Below are 14,712 nucleotides of genomic sequence, written 5' to 3'. Positions count from 1 at the left end.
CCTAGCATTGCTCTATGAATCAATTCCAGCATCACATACTGTAGATCCAACCATCTCTACAGAAGCACTACCTATGACCACATGAGGCTTGGAGGGGACATCTAAACACAAGCCATGATAACAATAACAAAACACTTTGGGCGGGTCATTGTTGACACAAGATCTCACTATGTACTTCAGGCTGGCCTTGAACTCAATATGTAGCCCAGACTGGCCTCATACCCTCAGTGTTCCTCCTACCTCAGCCTCCCAAGTGCTGAGATTGCAGGTGTGCACCACCTCCCCCAGTGAAAACTCTCATTTAGTATAGAAAATATCTTATGTCACTGCACTAAGTGCACATATATCCCTTTATCTAATTGCTAACTTGACCTTGCGTATAAGGTTCCTTCTAACCAACCCATAAATTATAGAGATAAGCCCAAAAGGATAAGAAAAGTAAATAAATAGATCCCACTTCCAAATATACACACAGACAATGGGGCCCCAGGGTAGGGTCTTTTGGCTTGGGATCCATCTATGACAGTCCAGAGAACTAATCAGGTTGTGACAAGCTCCTGAAATGGCCTTGGAGGAAGGGTCTCTATCATTGTGATAAAAGAAAGTAAGGACAAAGACCAATGGATATCTGGGCCCCTACTCTCTCACAAGGTAGCTTTCTGTCCCTTGCTTCTCTTTCTTTCAAATAAAATGCTTTTGTTTTCTCTTCTAAGCTTGGTTCCTTTAAGCCCTTACTGGTTCGGAGTTTGGGATCCTAGTTGACTGTGGAACAGTAGAGCTGTACACACCCCTAGATGCAACTGTAGGCTTTCAGTAGAAAGGACAAGGGATATCTATGGTACAACAGAAAGGACAGGTGATGTGTATGTTGCAGTACAGAGGACAGTGCATGTGTATGACTGCAGTCAAAAGAACATAGAATGTATGTGCCTGTGTTAGAAAAGACATAGGATGTAAATACCAGCAGTAGTAGGATGGGAAATGTGTATATCTGGAGCAAAGAGGACAGGAGTTGAATATGCCTGCAGTAGGAATACTGGGATGAATATGCTAGCATTAGGGTGAGAAAGGAAGCATACTCTCCTCTTGCAGTGGAGAGGACTGCAGATGCTTAGCCCTACAATATTAAGGGCAGGAGATGCATAGGCTTTCAGTAGAAAGGACAGAAAGTGTGTACAGTGCAGTGGAGAGGATAGGTTATGCACATGACTGCAGTAGAGAGGATAGGGGGTAAATTTGCCTGCAGTAGAGAAGTCAGGGGATGTGTATGCCTGCAGTGGAAAGAACAGTGTATGCATATGCCTGCATATTAGAGAGTAGAGATTAGTATGCATGTATAAGAGAGGAGAGGGCATGTTTATACCTGCAGGAGAGGATAAGTGTATGCCTGCACTAAAGAAGACACATTGCTATGGCTTACATATAGATATCCCCCCTAAAGCCTCATACACTCATAGGTGGGGCTTTTCAGAGATGACTGGATCTAGGGTGTATGAATATGTATTATTGATGTGTGATAACTGGTGATTGTATTAGCAGAGATTTGGCTTTGGTAGGATGTATTTTTTGAAGACAGAAGACCCACAATGGGTGTGAGTGGTACCAGCCAATAGGCTTGTAGTTTGAATGAAATAAAAAGGGGAAAGAGGGGCTCACAGCTTGCTTCTTCCTCCTGCCTGATATGCCATGAAATGTTTCTCTGCTACAGTGTCCCTCTTCCATGATCTCTTTCCTTGGGCCCAGCCAACTATGGACTTAGCTCTACAAACTGTAAGATAAGATAAAACTTCCCTCCTTAATGTGTGGGTGTCAGGTGTTTTGTCCCAACAACAGGAAAGTAACTAAGACAGATTTTGATACCAGAGAAGTGAGGTCATAGCTGTGGCACTACTTGCCCATGTGGTTCAAAAGCTCTTGGAACTGGCTTGTAGGAAGAGGTTAGAAAGTTTTGGAAGCTGGCATGGTGGCAAAGCCTATAATCCCAGCACTTGGGAGGCTGAGGCAGGAGGATTACTGCAAGTTTAAGGCCAGCCTGGGTATGTAGTGAATTCAAGGCCAGCCTGAACTACAGAGCAAGACACTGCTGAAAAAAAGAAAGAAGAGAGAGAGAGAGAGAGAGAGAGAGAGAGAGAGAGAGAGAGAGAGAGAGAAAGTTAGTTTTGGAGATTCTGGCTGGAGAAGCAGCCTTGGAATGCTATCAGCCACACTTCATGGGAGATTCTGGTCAGAGCTCCGAAGACCATGGGCTGAGGAGATAGCTCAGCAGCACAGCACCTGCCTGGCAAGCACAAGGTCCTGAGTTCAATTACAGGTACACAAAGAAAAATTGTGTAAGAGACCTCAGAAGACCAAAATGCTAAGAGTAATGCAACTGGAAAAGACTAGGGTAAGGAGATTTCAGTGGGAAGGACTCCACTGGCAATTGGGCTCCAGATTATGTGTGTTATACTTTGGCAGAAAACCTGTCTGCATTTTGCTCATGTCCAGAGACTTTAAAAGAGACTGAGATGGAGTGTAGCAGACTAATTAATCTAGCAGAAGGAATTTCAAAGCAGTCTAATATTGAGACAGTGGCATGGCTACTACTTTAATCAGATCTATGTTGAGAACCTAGAGCAAACTGCCCAGCATAATGATTTTAAAAAGAGAGATCCAGCAAAGTTGTGCCTTGCAAAGAAGAACAGAAGAGAACTTGGTTTCTAAAAAGATTAGCAATAAAAAGCCAAGTACTTCAGAAGAGGGCAATAGAAAAGATGGCCTGTAGGCATCATAGGAACCAGCAGTACTTTATCCTTTGCAGTCTCAAAATTGCAAAGGTGGAAGACTACTTTGAAAAGAAAGCTCCAAGGGACCATGTTCTAGAATGGCAGTACTCTAGGAAAACTTTTTTTGCTGTGGATTGAGTTCATAGTGCTCAGCAAACTGGGCACTTGACCCCCACAGCCAAGAGAGAAGGAAGTCTAGCTACTGCTCCAGCTGGCAGCAGACCTTGGCGTCATCCACGTGGTTTTGGTTTTATGCACTTGCAGAATGCAAGAATTTTTTAAAAATGCAAGAATTGTGGCTCAGGAAGGCTTCCACCCATATTTCAGAAGAAGGCCTGGGAGGCCAGGCAGTGTGCCCCTGAGACAGCAGTGTATAAAGCTTCAAGTGTGAAACTGAAGGTGCAGTGGGAACCCCAGAAGGTTGAAGCCAAAAACACGTATTACTGAGGAAAGTTGCAAGAAGTGAGCAAAGTTAGTCCAAGGAAAAAGCCATGAGGACCACAACCACTCACAGGGCCATAAGGGTAGGGCTACCCAAGCCCTTTGATACCTGTATCTTGCCACAGACTGCCCCAGATGATGGATATGGTGTTACGGCAAAAATTTGGGCTGTATTCCGCAAGAGACCAAAGAGAACAGACAAAGTTTTAATTTAGACCGGTCACCTCTCATCCCGACTTGCATGTCCGGGAAGTGGGCGTGGACCTGTCTTTGTTCCCAGGTTATATACATTTTTTGTTTCCATGGTAACAGAAAGGAATGTTGTAGCCCTGGCCACTTGTTGTTTTCCTTGTGCCTTGTAACTTGGTCAGGCTCCAGTCATGAGCCCAACCACAATGATATATACTTTCTGTACTCTGTTCTATATGTCCCCCTTTAGATAACCATACATTTGCTTTATGGTTACAATGTTTACCTAAGGCCAGGAGATGGAACTGCCCAGGCAGAGTCACGGAAGGTTACCTAGGCCTAGGCGCCCCCTTATCTTGGGGAGACATTCCTGGGCAGTGTTGATCTGGGGAATTAGCTCTTACACTGTCCTGGGAGGCTTCCCAAGGCACCATGTAGGCTTTTACCAAAACTATTTTATCTAAAATAATATGCTAAGATTCAGTGCCCCCTACAATGGAACTAAGGGACTTAATGTATGCCCTGCTGGACTTTGCTTCAGTCCCATTCCTTTCTCTCCCATTAGGAATAGGAATGCTTATCTTGTATGTTGGGAATGCTTAACATTGTATGTTGGAAAGGTTTAACTTTCTTTTCATTTTTACAGGGACTTACAGCTAAAAATTTACCTTACATCTCAGAGAGAATTTGGATTTGGACTTTTAAGAAAGCTGAAACTGTTAGGATGTAGTCCACTTTTAGAGGTGGATTAAATGCCTTTTGTGTAAAGGGTTATGCATAAATCTGTTGGGGATCAGGGACAGAATGATATGGCTTGTGTCCAGATGTCCCCCAAAGCCTCATGCAGTCATAGCTTGGGCTTTTTCAGAGATGGCTGGACCTAGGGTATATGAATACAAAGTATGGTCACTGGATTATTCCACTGATCAGATTAGCATAGTTCTGGATGTGGCCAAATGGGTTTACCGAAGGCAGAAGACCCACCTTGGACAAGTGAATGGAATAAAAAGGAGAAAGGAAGGCTTGCTGTTTGCTTCCTCTTCCTGTCTGCTATGCCATAAACTATTTCTCTTCTGTAATATGCCTCTGCAATGCTCCCCTCCCTTGGAGCCAGCTGAGTATGGACTGAAACCTCTACAAACTGTGAGCTAAGATAGAACTTTCTTCCTTAACTTATGAGTAGCAGATATGTTGTTCCAGCAACAAAAAAGTAAGACACATGGGATGCACATGCCTGCGGTAGGAGGACAAGTGACGTGCATGCCTGCACTAGAGAAGACAGTGGCTCAGATGTCTGGCCCTTCAACCTGAACTCCGAGAAACAGATGCTCTGTAGAGGGAGCTGGGGATTTAGCTCAGCAGCACAGTGCCTGCCTGGAAAGCGTGAGGTCATGAGTTCGATTCCCGGTACCGGAAAAAAAAACACAACAAAAACAAAAAAAGATGCTCTGTAAAAATCACTCTATCTATAGTGTTCTGTGACAGCAAGACAAAACAGACTAAGACACTGGCTTTAATGAATTAATTATACAACTAACAAGGAAATTTAATTGAGCATTTGTAATAAACCAAAAATCAAAACAGGACTAAATTAGGGAAAGGACCCCACAGGTAAAGGAGCTAAACTTCATGATACACCAGGGAGGAGAGTCACAATACTGAGTAGCTGTAAACTTATTTATAAAATACCATTAAGTGTATGAGTTAATTAAATGATGCTGGTTGTAGTGGCACACACCTGTCATTCCAGCTATATGGGAGGCTAAGGGAGGAGGAGCACAAGTTTGAGGTGAGCCCAGGCAACTTAGCAAGACCTTGTCACAAAATAAATAAAAAAGGCCTGTGGCTGTAGCTCAGTGGCAAAGTGCTTACCTACCATGTGTGAGGTCCTGGGTTCAATCCTCGCTACTAAAAAAAATTACATGGTGTGTGGTCCATTCACACAGTGGAACATTGTTCAGGAAGGACAGTCTGACCACAAAGTAGCATAGATGGCCTGAGAACCCTGCACCAAAGGAAAGCAGCCACTCACAGCGGACAGATGCTGGGCGGCTCCACAGCCAAAAGGTCCCTAGATGGTCAGATTCATAGGGACAGGAAGTTGAGTGGAGTGGCCACATCTACAAAGTGGTAAGGGGAGTTATTGTTCCATGGGTCATGATGTCAGGAGGGTGTCCTTCTGTGAGCCCCTCCCAACTGGCAGGTGGCCACCTTCTCTGTGTCCTCGTGTGGTAGATAAAGAAAGAACTCTGGTCTTCTCCTTTCTTGTAAGGACACTAAGTCGGCAACTGGACCCTCACTCATGACCTCACCCAAACTTGGTCACCTCCAAAAGCCCTACTCCAGTGCCAGTCTCTGGGGTAGGCCTTTGCTAAGTACATGAAGGCTTGACAAGAATATCATAGTGGTGAGCCGGGTATGGTGGTGCATGTCTATTATCCCAGCACTTGGGAGGCTGAGGCAGGAGGATCGTTGTGAGTTTCAGACCAGTCTGGGCTACAAAGTGAGCTCAAGGTCAGCCTGAACTGCACAGTGAGACCCTGTCTCAAAAAGACCAAAAAAAAAAAAAAAAATCATAGTGGCACTGTTCACACTGGCAAGAATCTTGAAGTGATCCAAATATGCATGGGAGCAAACAGGGTCAGAGGTGTGAGATATTCACTCTCTGGTTTTTAACTGGTGCTCAGGATGCATAACCCAAGGTAGGCCACAATATAAATGAATCTTAGTAAAATACAGAGTGAAAAGCTAAGTCACAGCAGATAATATATAGCATGATTCTCTTTTCACAGGAAAGTTATGGAAATAAAACTATCACCAAAAGTATGTATTTCAAGAGTGCATGTGAATTCAACACAACTGTGCCAAAAGGTCATCTAAGGAATGTCACTCCACGGTCTCTGCAGGAGGGAGGCAGGAGGGGTTATTAGCAAGTTAAGTTTCATGGGGGGAGGTACCTATCATATTATTAAAAATAACAAACAAAAAAGAAATAAATCCATAAAAGTCCACCTAGCATGATGCCAAAAACGATGTCCCCTCTTGTCTTCTGTACCTGAAATCCACTTAAAGAAAAGAAGACTGTGGTCCAAACACAGACCCAGATTTCTCCAAATCTATGAGAAAAATGCAACTGATAGAAAAATTAAATAGGACAGGAATCCAGGAGGAAAAATGTTGGTAAAGATGTGACAGTGCTCCCAACACAAGTAGTCAGGGAAGGGCTAATTCAGCCACCTGGGGGATTCCAGCACTATCTGGCAGCAACTCACTGCCAATACCTGGGGGCAGATGGGGGCTGCTGAGAGCAGCTGGAGCGCTTGTCTGGCGCAAAAGTACAGGCAGCACAAGGGCCTTGGAGAAAACGCTTTTAAAGCCTCAAGCATTAGCAAGGTGCAGGAGTCCTACTCTTCCAGAAACCCACTGAGGACCCTGGATGCCACTCCTCTTCACTCCCTCTAGCTACACAGCACACACATTGCAGGCTTTTCCCCACTCCCTTTCCTGCCTACATTCTGGGGAATGGGGCCAGGCATGTCTGGACCAGCTGGATAATGCCCTTAAGAGACCAGCACAGCTGCCTTTCAGCTTCCTCGGCCCTATGTCTGTGGTGAAGCAAGACCTGGACCTTGGACAACAGTGGGGGCAGGGGATACCACCTGCACAGGCCTGCACAGTAGAGCTGAGCTGCACTGTCTCAGTCTCTTTGGGCTGCTGGCACAATGCCATAGACCCATGATTTACCAACAGGAGAAATTTATTTCTCATGTCTGGAAGCCAGAAGTCCAAAGTCAAGGCACTAGCTTGTGGTGTCTCGTGAGCATTTCTCTCAGCTTCCTGGGTGCTGTATCCTCTACAGGGACAGAAGCTGGCTGACACATAGTGGAAGTCACTGAATCCAGTTCATGAGGTAGGGGCCCCTGTGACTCCATGGCCTCCCACAGCCAGCCCTCCAACATGGGCATATGGGGATTAAGTGTCCACATGAATTTTGGAGGGACTCAGGCTTATGACCGCCTTGGATTTCCTGTCTTCCAGGGAAACACAAGTCCTCAGCAGTGGGGATTAACACGCTTTCCTCAGCATCGTGACCATGCTGGCTAGTCCCAAGAAGAACCAGTTCACATGCCCCAACCACAGGCCATAGGCCATCCCAAAGAAATCAGAAGGGATGGCCAGCAATATCCCGCCATCAGCCCAGACCTGCCTGGATGCCCTCAGAGCCCAGGCCTCATCCCCCGTCACTGCCCATCTCCTTCCCAAAGACCCCGTTTCCCATTCTGTCCTCCACACTTGATGTGCAGGGCTGTACACATACCTTCCTGACCCCCCCTTGCTCTTGTGAAATGGCAGTTCCCTCATGTTTACCAGTGACCATCACATCTCAGCCATGGGGGTCACATGACTGTACTGGCTGGCTTCCTTTCTCCATAACCCGAGACCCTTAGCAAACAGGAGTCCCAGGGGGCAACCAACAGTCCCCATAAGGCTAGGATGACTGGACTATTCTGGGGCTATGGACAAGGATTCTCAGGATCTTACTGCTTACGTGAAGTTCTACCTACTAAAGATGAGTGGGTTCAATTTTGTTAGTAGGTTTTTATTATGAAGCTGTTCTACAGACAACATGAATGCGCTTTGTATAGAAGGAAATTAAGGGTCAGACATCCAACTTCTCGGAACCCCTTGAGTGGCTGACCTTGAACCCATGCAGGGGCCAGGCTCTGACCGTCCTCCCACGAGCAAGTCTAACCCAGTACCCATCATCTGAAAAACCATATTCAAGCAAGGGGAGAACCTGACATCTGAGTCTCCCTCCAGTGGGCAAGAATGTCCTTCTCAAAGGCCTCTGCTTGGGTCCCCCAGGGCCCAAGGCCAGACTCATTCCCAGGATACTCTGTGCCTTCCTCATGGGGTATGGAGCTACCCTGCCTGATCAAGTCTGGGATTTACTGCCCTGCCAACAGGCAAGCCTACCACAATGCCACAGATGCAGGAAACATGAGATGTATGGCTCCAGCAGGAAGGATTTTTTTACTCCAGCTTTACTTTACACCTTGGGTGTCATGAGCTCAGCTGTGCTGCTTCCTGTTGCTCACAAGGCCCCTAGGGTGACAGGAGGGTCCAGCTGATGGTGTACACACAACAGATAGGAGCTCACCCTTCCTCTGACATTATCCAACATGCCATCCAAAATATTGTACAAGCTGGGAGTAGTGGTACATACCTGTCATTCCAGATATTAAAGAGGCTGAAGCAGGAAGATTACTTGTGCTCAGGAGCTGGAGGTCAGCTTGGGCATACAGCAAGACCTGCTTCTCACGAAGAAAAAATACTACACAACCTGGCCCCCTCATCCCCTTTGGGAGCTGGGAGCTCACAGTTTGGCTTAGGTCACATAAAGGCCACCACCGTAATCAATTCCTTTGCTGTAGCCAGCTGTAGTGGGACATGCCTATAACCCTAGCACTCACGAGACTGAGGCAGGAGGATTGCTGCGAGTTCAAGACCAGCCTGGGCACCATAGTGAGTTCAAGGCCAGCCTGAACTATATATAGAGACCTTGTCTCAAAAAAAAAAAAAAAAAAAAAAAGCTGGTCTTTTTCTACATAAAGGCAGCACATGTTTAAATTCCCAAAGAAACATTCCACTAAACCTGCCCAGAGGTAACTGTATCCAGCTCTAGTGGTCCTGTTGGTCGCAGCTCTTCCCAACTCACCCCAAGAACTGGGTCCCCAGAAAGTTCGCAGCACTACCTAGTCCTGGCCATAGCCCCACCTCTCTACACTGCAAGGGACCCTCCAGGTCCCCTCCCCTGGAGCATAACCAGGCTGTAAGGCCACCCTGGAAGAGGAGACCAATGTCTCCATAGCTGCAGGCTGCTCTGCTCACCTGGGAGGGAGCCAACCCAGTTCCTACAGGAAATTTGGACCAGGATCTTCTTGGACCAGCCCTACACCATGGCATGGGGAAGCTGGGCTCAGGATGGCAAGTTCATCTGGGTTCTGGCAACAACTAACCTTGAAAGGAGAACTTCCTGGCTGTGGGGAGGGAGGGGTCCTTCTTCCAGGACAGCTTAGGCTAGGGAACCACAGAGTCTGCCTGGGTTTCTTTCCAGGTCCTTGACTGATTCATCCACGTGGTGGGAGGAGCATGTGACTTTCTCTGGGAAGGGGCAGGAAGAGTAGAAGGCCAGGCCCTCAGGCGGAGCACAGCACCTAGGAACCCCTCCCTCAGACAGGGCCTCTGCAACCCAAGCCTCCACCTGGCTTGCATTCAGCAGGCACCTCCAGCCACTCTGCAACGACTCAATGGCCTTCAGGCTGACACGCAGGTACTCCCAGTGCACCCAACTCAGTGTCCCCCTCAGCTCTCTGAGTCACCCCACCTGACCCCCACAGCTCATGTGGGTTCCTCCTCCCAGTCTGGCCCTGAATCTAGATTCTTCTGGCCTTCTGCCTGTGATTTCTTATCCAATCTCAGAGCCCTCTCCTAGGTCAGGCAGGAAATCCCCATAGAGACCCCACAATAAGCCTTCCTGGAACCTTTCCTGCATCCCAAGCTCTTCAAACCTGACCTTGCCCACAAACAATGGATTCCCAGGTGCTCACCACCCACTCCCTGACCCTCCACCAGTCCCCACTGCCACCAGCACCTCTCCTTTGATGTATCCACCTGGATCCACTGACCTCAGTTCTCTTGCCCATTGCTCCCCTCATAGTGACTCCAGTGGGGGTGGTGTGAGGCTCCTCTCTCCCTTTGTGTGATCAAGCCCACCCTTGCCCCTTAGCTGCCCATCAACCTCCACACCTAGCTCACCACCTCCAGGCAGCAGCATCACAGGCCAAAGGGCCTGCAAACTGACAAGGGGATGCGAGCTGACAAGGCTGGGATGGGCCCCACTCTGATCCCAAGGGAGAGCCCTCAGGGAAAGAACCTCAGGAACATGCAAAGCCCCATGTGAGTCCTGGAAAAAGAGGTCAGGATGGGGAACCTGAGACAAAGCAGAAATAAGGGCCACCACAGGAAACTGAGGGGCTGTGGGGGGCACTCCTGGCTTGAAGGCCTTGGAAGCCTAGGCCCTGCACAGCCGGCAGCCAGGGTGTGGGCAGTACACATGTCAGGCATCTCTGAGCCCCAGGACCTATTCTGGGCCTTGGGGATGGTAAGACCCACCTCTGACATGGGACAGTGGCCTAGCAAGCAGAATTACACTGCCCACACCACTCCCAGACCCATGGGTAACAGGGCCCTCTGAGGTGAGGGCTGGGGCATGGCTCAGGGTAGACAGCCAGCCTGTATATCAGGCCCTGGGTTACATCCCAACCACCATTACAAAGAAAAAATAAAACTCCAATGGAATAGAGGAGCTATAACTTCTCAGAGCTCTTGGGGCCCCTCAGATGCTCCTGCCTACTCCAGCCTGCCCAGGGCCAGGAGAGCTGAAGGCTGGTCCTCCTTGCCCAGCTGAGCTAGAGAGGGCACTGGTTATTCCAAGAGAAGAACACAGGATCCAGCTTGAAACACACAGACTCAGGGCTCACACCTCAGGCCTCACCTATTTCCCCCACCACAGACACAGGCCAGGGGCTTCCCAGCCCAGAGCTCCCACCAGTCTTTGGCCTGTCCAAGGCCATGCCCCTCCCACAGGTCCCCACTGCCCCACCTATGGTGCTGGCTACAGTGCCTCTCCATGGGTGCCCAGGCCAGAGCCCAAGCCCTCGGGTGCTCACCCGGCACTTCAGCACTGGTTTAGAGGCCACAGCCAACCAAGGCAGGCTCATAGCTTGGAGAAGCCTCTCCACAAGGTCTCAAGACCAGCTGCCCAGAAGGCAGGTGACTCCCAAGCAACAAGGCACTGGTTCCCATGCGGTACACCCAGCTTCGGTGAAGCCCCACCTGCCTCCACCGCAGCTGTTGCAGTGGGGGGCATGCTGGGGAGGCCACTGCATGCAGTGCACAATCAATACCCCAGGGATGCAAAGGCCACACAGTGACACTGCCTGGCATGGGGTTCCAGGTGCTGCACGCCCAGCTGCTCTGAAGAACACATGTGGCCGTCACCCATCATAGGTAAGACCTTTGTGGCAACCTCCTGAGACATCCTGCTGGGCCCTGGGACCCAAAGGTCACACCCCACATGAGGGGTCTTTCCAGGTGGAGGCCAGGTGCAGAGGACTTCAGACTGTGAACCCGAGCCAGATGCTGTGAGTGCCGTTGACTGGGGCAGGGGTACACTGGGATGAAGGAGACCAGCTTTGCCTAGGAAACAAAGGGCAATGCACCCCTTGATGCTGACAGCCCTGGTTTGGGAACATGGGGGGCTTCCATGGGAGGGGCTCCACAGTTGTATGGGCCCTTGGGAGGGTTGGACCCCTCAGGGGATAGGGAATAGGGCATCCAACAGGATCCGGGTTATGGAATTTGTGGCGGCAGCAGTAAGTCTGGATGGGACAGGGATGCAGTGGTACCCCACCCAGAAGCTCCTGGGACCGCTGGGGCCCCCATAGCCTCCCACCCCTGAGCACTGCTTGCCCTGCCAGACAGATGTTAGAGACCAGGAAAGAGTGCACTGAGGCTTCCATACGAAACTGTAAACACGAGTCTTTAAAATGACAGAGGCCCCGTGGCCCCATCTCTGCGCCCAAGCACACGCAGGGGCCAGGGCCCACACCCTTCCTTCCCCAGCACTCCATTGCACTCCACTCCGCGCGGAGCGACCGAGAGTCCGCAGCTGTGGGATTCCTGAGATGAAGAAGCGGCAGCGGCCCCACCCCGTCCTGTCACATCCCATCCGGTCGCACGCTTGGTCACGTATCCAGCACGTCACGCGTGGGCGAGGGCCCACGGGGGCGCCCAGCTGCGCTGTGCAGCGTGGATGGCGGCACGTGGCGCTGCGTGGGTGGTGGCTGCAGCTCCAGCGCCAGTGCAGGCGGCGGGAAGTCGCGCACCTGGCGCCGGTATTCCAGGAAGGTGCAGGCCTTGGTTGCCAGCGCCACCACGTTCTTCCCCACGAAGATGGCCGAGACGCGGCTGTCACGGAACAGGGCCATGTTGGCAGCGCGCGCCAGCACTGCCACCACATTGACCGTAGCGAGACTCAGCACCGGGTAGAGCATCATCTTCTGCGGAGCAATATGCTCACCCTGCATGCTGACCTCGCTGAGCGCCACGCAGGGCAGCACGAGCAGCAGCATGTAGCAGTAGAAGAAGGTCAGGCCCTCGGCCCACAGCGGCAGCCCAGTGCGTGGCGGCTCCCACAGCGTGGCCTGCATGTCCAGCAGGTCCAGCAGATCCAGTGCCACCCAGAAGAGGCGCCCGCGCAGGTCCTCACGCTTGCGGAAGGTGCGCACGTACTCCATGCGGTCGAGCGCCACCAGCAGCAAGAAGAGGCCAGGCACACACACCGACAGCAGCAGGGTGAGTGCCTTGCGAGCCAGCGGGTCACCCGCACCGCGCCGCGCTGCCTTGTAGTTCTGGAAAATGAAGTAGAGTTTAATCTCCAGCACGAAGACATACAGGAACCAGAGGATCATGGCGTAGCCGCGCTTGGCGGTGCGCACCTCGGCGCCCACCCACACGGCCACGTAGCGTAGCACCAAGAGGAAACACACGTCGCCCACCAGCACGATGATGCACACGCCGACCTTGCGCGGGCCCTGATTCTGCTCCACCAGGTAGGCGTCCATGACGGCCATGCTGCCTACAATCACCAGCGTGGTCAGGCACACGTGGCGCCGGTCCGGGGGCGGCAGCACCATGGTCGGCCGCCGGGGCCGCGGTCCCCACGCGCAGCGGCCCCCAAGTGTGGCCCTGCGGAGGCCCAGAGGGTGGCGCTGCTCAGCCCGCGGGCATGGCGAGCGGGACCTGGGGAGAGCAGAGGAGACCGGTCAGAGAGGTGGGACCATGTGGCCGCCCCCGCGTGTCCCCGCCTCGCGCTGTACCGGCGGAGGGGCCGCGTCCTCGGAGGTCGGTCGCACGTGAGGCAGCGGAGTGCCCGGGGTCCCCGAGCACGGAGCGGGGCCTGCAGGGGGCGCTGCGGCCCCACCTGGGACCTAGCCCGCGTTCCCGCCGCGCCAGGAAGGAAACCGAACGGAAGTAGTTTCCGCGCGCCCGGGGCCCAGAGCCTGGTCACCGCTGGGCCCTCCGCCTCCCTCCCCGGCTGACGCATCCGTCCCGCGGGTCTCCTGGCCCTGCTTAGACTGGGTCCCTGTCCGCCCTTGTGCAGCACGGACGCTCCCTGCTGCCGCTCCACGCACCCCTGCCGCGTGCAGGGGAGTCTGGTCCCCCTGCATCTCCTCCTTGCTCCCCCGCTCTCTGCACCGGCGCACCGGGCCAGAGACGCCCAGTCCCCCACGCATCTGCCCTCACCCGCCCGGAGCCGCGGCCGACGGCTCCACAGGCTCCGCCTCCCTCGTAGCACACGACCTGCGGGCCCCACTGACCGCTCTGTCTAGACAAAGACATAAAATTTACTGTCGCCGGGGACCGTGTGGCGCTCAGTCTGTTCCAGTGGCACCACACCCCCATGGGAAGGCCTCAGACCCCACACTTGCACCCTACGCATCCCAGGACCCTCCCACCCATTGGTCCGAGCTCCAACATCTCCAGCAGGAGGACTCTGGGGTTACCGCACCACCTCTCCAAGGTTCCGGGCTCTTGCTCCCTAGCCCCACGCTTGCTAGTCTCACACCCACCAGTCAGCGCACTTCGCGCGGGAAGCCCACGCGGGCCGCACCGCAGGCTCGGGAGGTCCTTCTTCCCAGCCTGTGCCCAGGCCCCACAGCCAGGTCACCCTTACACCGCTACCCTTCCGGCCCCATCCTCGCTCGCTCAGTCACTCGACAAACACGGCAGAGGGCTGAGGACTCCAGGCCGGCGATGGGACCGACCCCACGTCTCTGGGTAGCCGGCCCGAACCTGGAACCTCCCCTGTCGCACCCCAGGAACCTGGCCCGCCACACCTGCCCGAGCCTCCAGCACGGGCCCAGCGCCCAAGCGCCTCCCCTGCCCCGCAGCTGGAGCTTCACACCCGAATCCGGTCCTCCAGCGCCTGCGCGCCCCGCCCACAGACCCCCGGCTCAGGCCCTAGAGGAGGGGGTCGGGGCTGGGGAAGAGCCACCCCTCCCCCCGGTGGTCCTCCGTGGGGCCTGGTCCCTGCTGCCCGCGCACCACAGGCCTCACCAGGCAGCGCCCCGCCCACCCTCGCGGCCTGGGGCGTCGGTCGCCCAGGCTCCGCTCAGTTACCCGTCCCCGCCAGGCTACCCGCAGCAACCCACCGCCATCCGCGCCCGCCTGTACCTACCCCGCCACCTGC

At 52.7% G+C, this 14,712-nt stretch overlaps 1 protein-coding gene across 1 annotated transcript; it reads right to left on the bottom strand.

The window, feature by feature from the left end:
* Nucleotides 1-11,979: 11,979 nt before the first annotated feature.
* Tmem121 (transmembrane protein 121) lies at nt 11,980-14,706 on the bottom strand. Its single transcript, XM_005410882.2, has 2 exons — nt 14,701-14,706; nt 11,980-13,262 (listed from the first exon to the last, which is right to left on the bottom strand). The coding sequence occupies exon 2, from the start codon at nt 13,154-13,156 to the stop codon at nt 12,206-12,208; it is 951 nt and encodes a 316-aa protein (XP_005410939.1). The 5' UTR covers nt 13,157-13,262; nt 14,701-14,706; the 3' UTR covers nt 11,980-12,205.
* Nucleotides 14,707-14,712: the final 6 nt, after the last annotated feature.

The sequence above is a fragment of the Chinchilla lanigera genome, unplaced genomic scaffold (assembly GCF_000276665.1).
Source record: "Chinchilla lanigera isolate Chin_1 unplaced genomic scaffold, ChiLan1.0 scaffold00137, whole genome shotgun sequence".
NCBI classification, from domain to species: domain Eukaryota; kingdom Metazoa; phylum Chordata; class Mammalia; order Rodentia; family Chinchillidae; genus Chinchilla; species Chinchilla lanigera.
The sequence above is the reverse complement of the archived record's forward strand: the minus strand, read 5'-3'. Positions and strand labels throughout refer to the sequence as shown.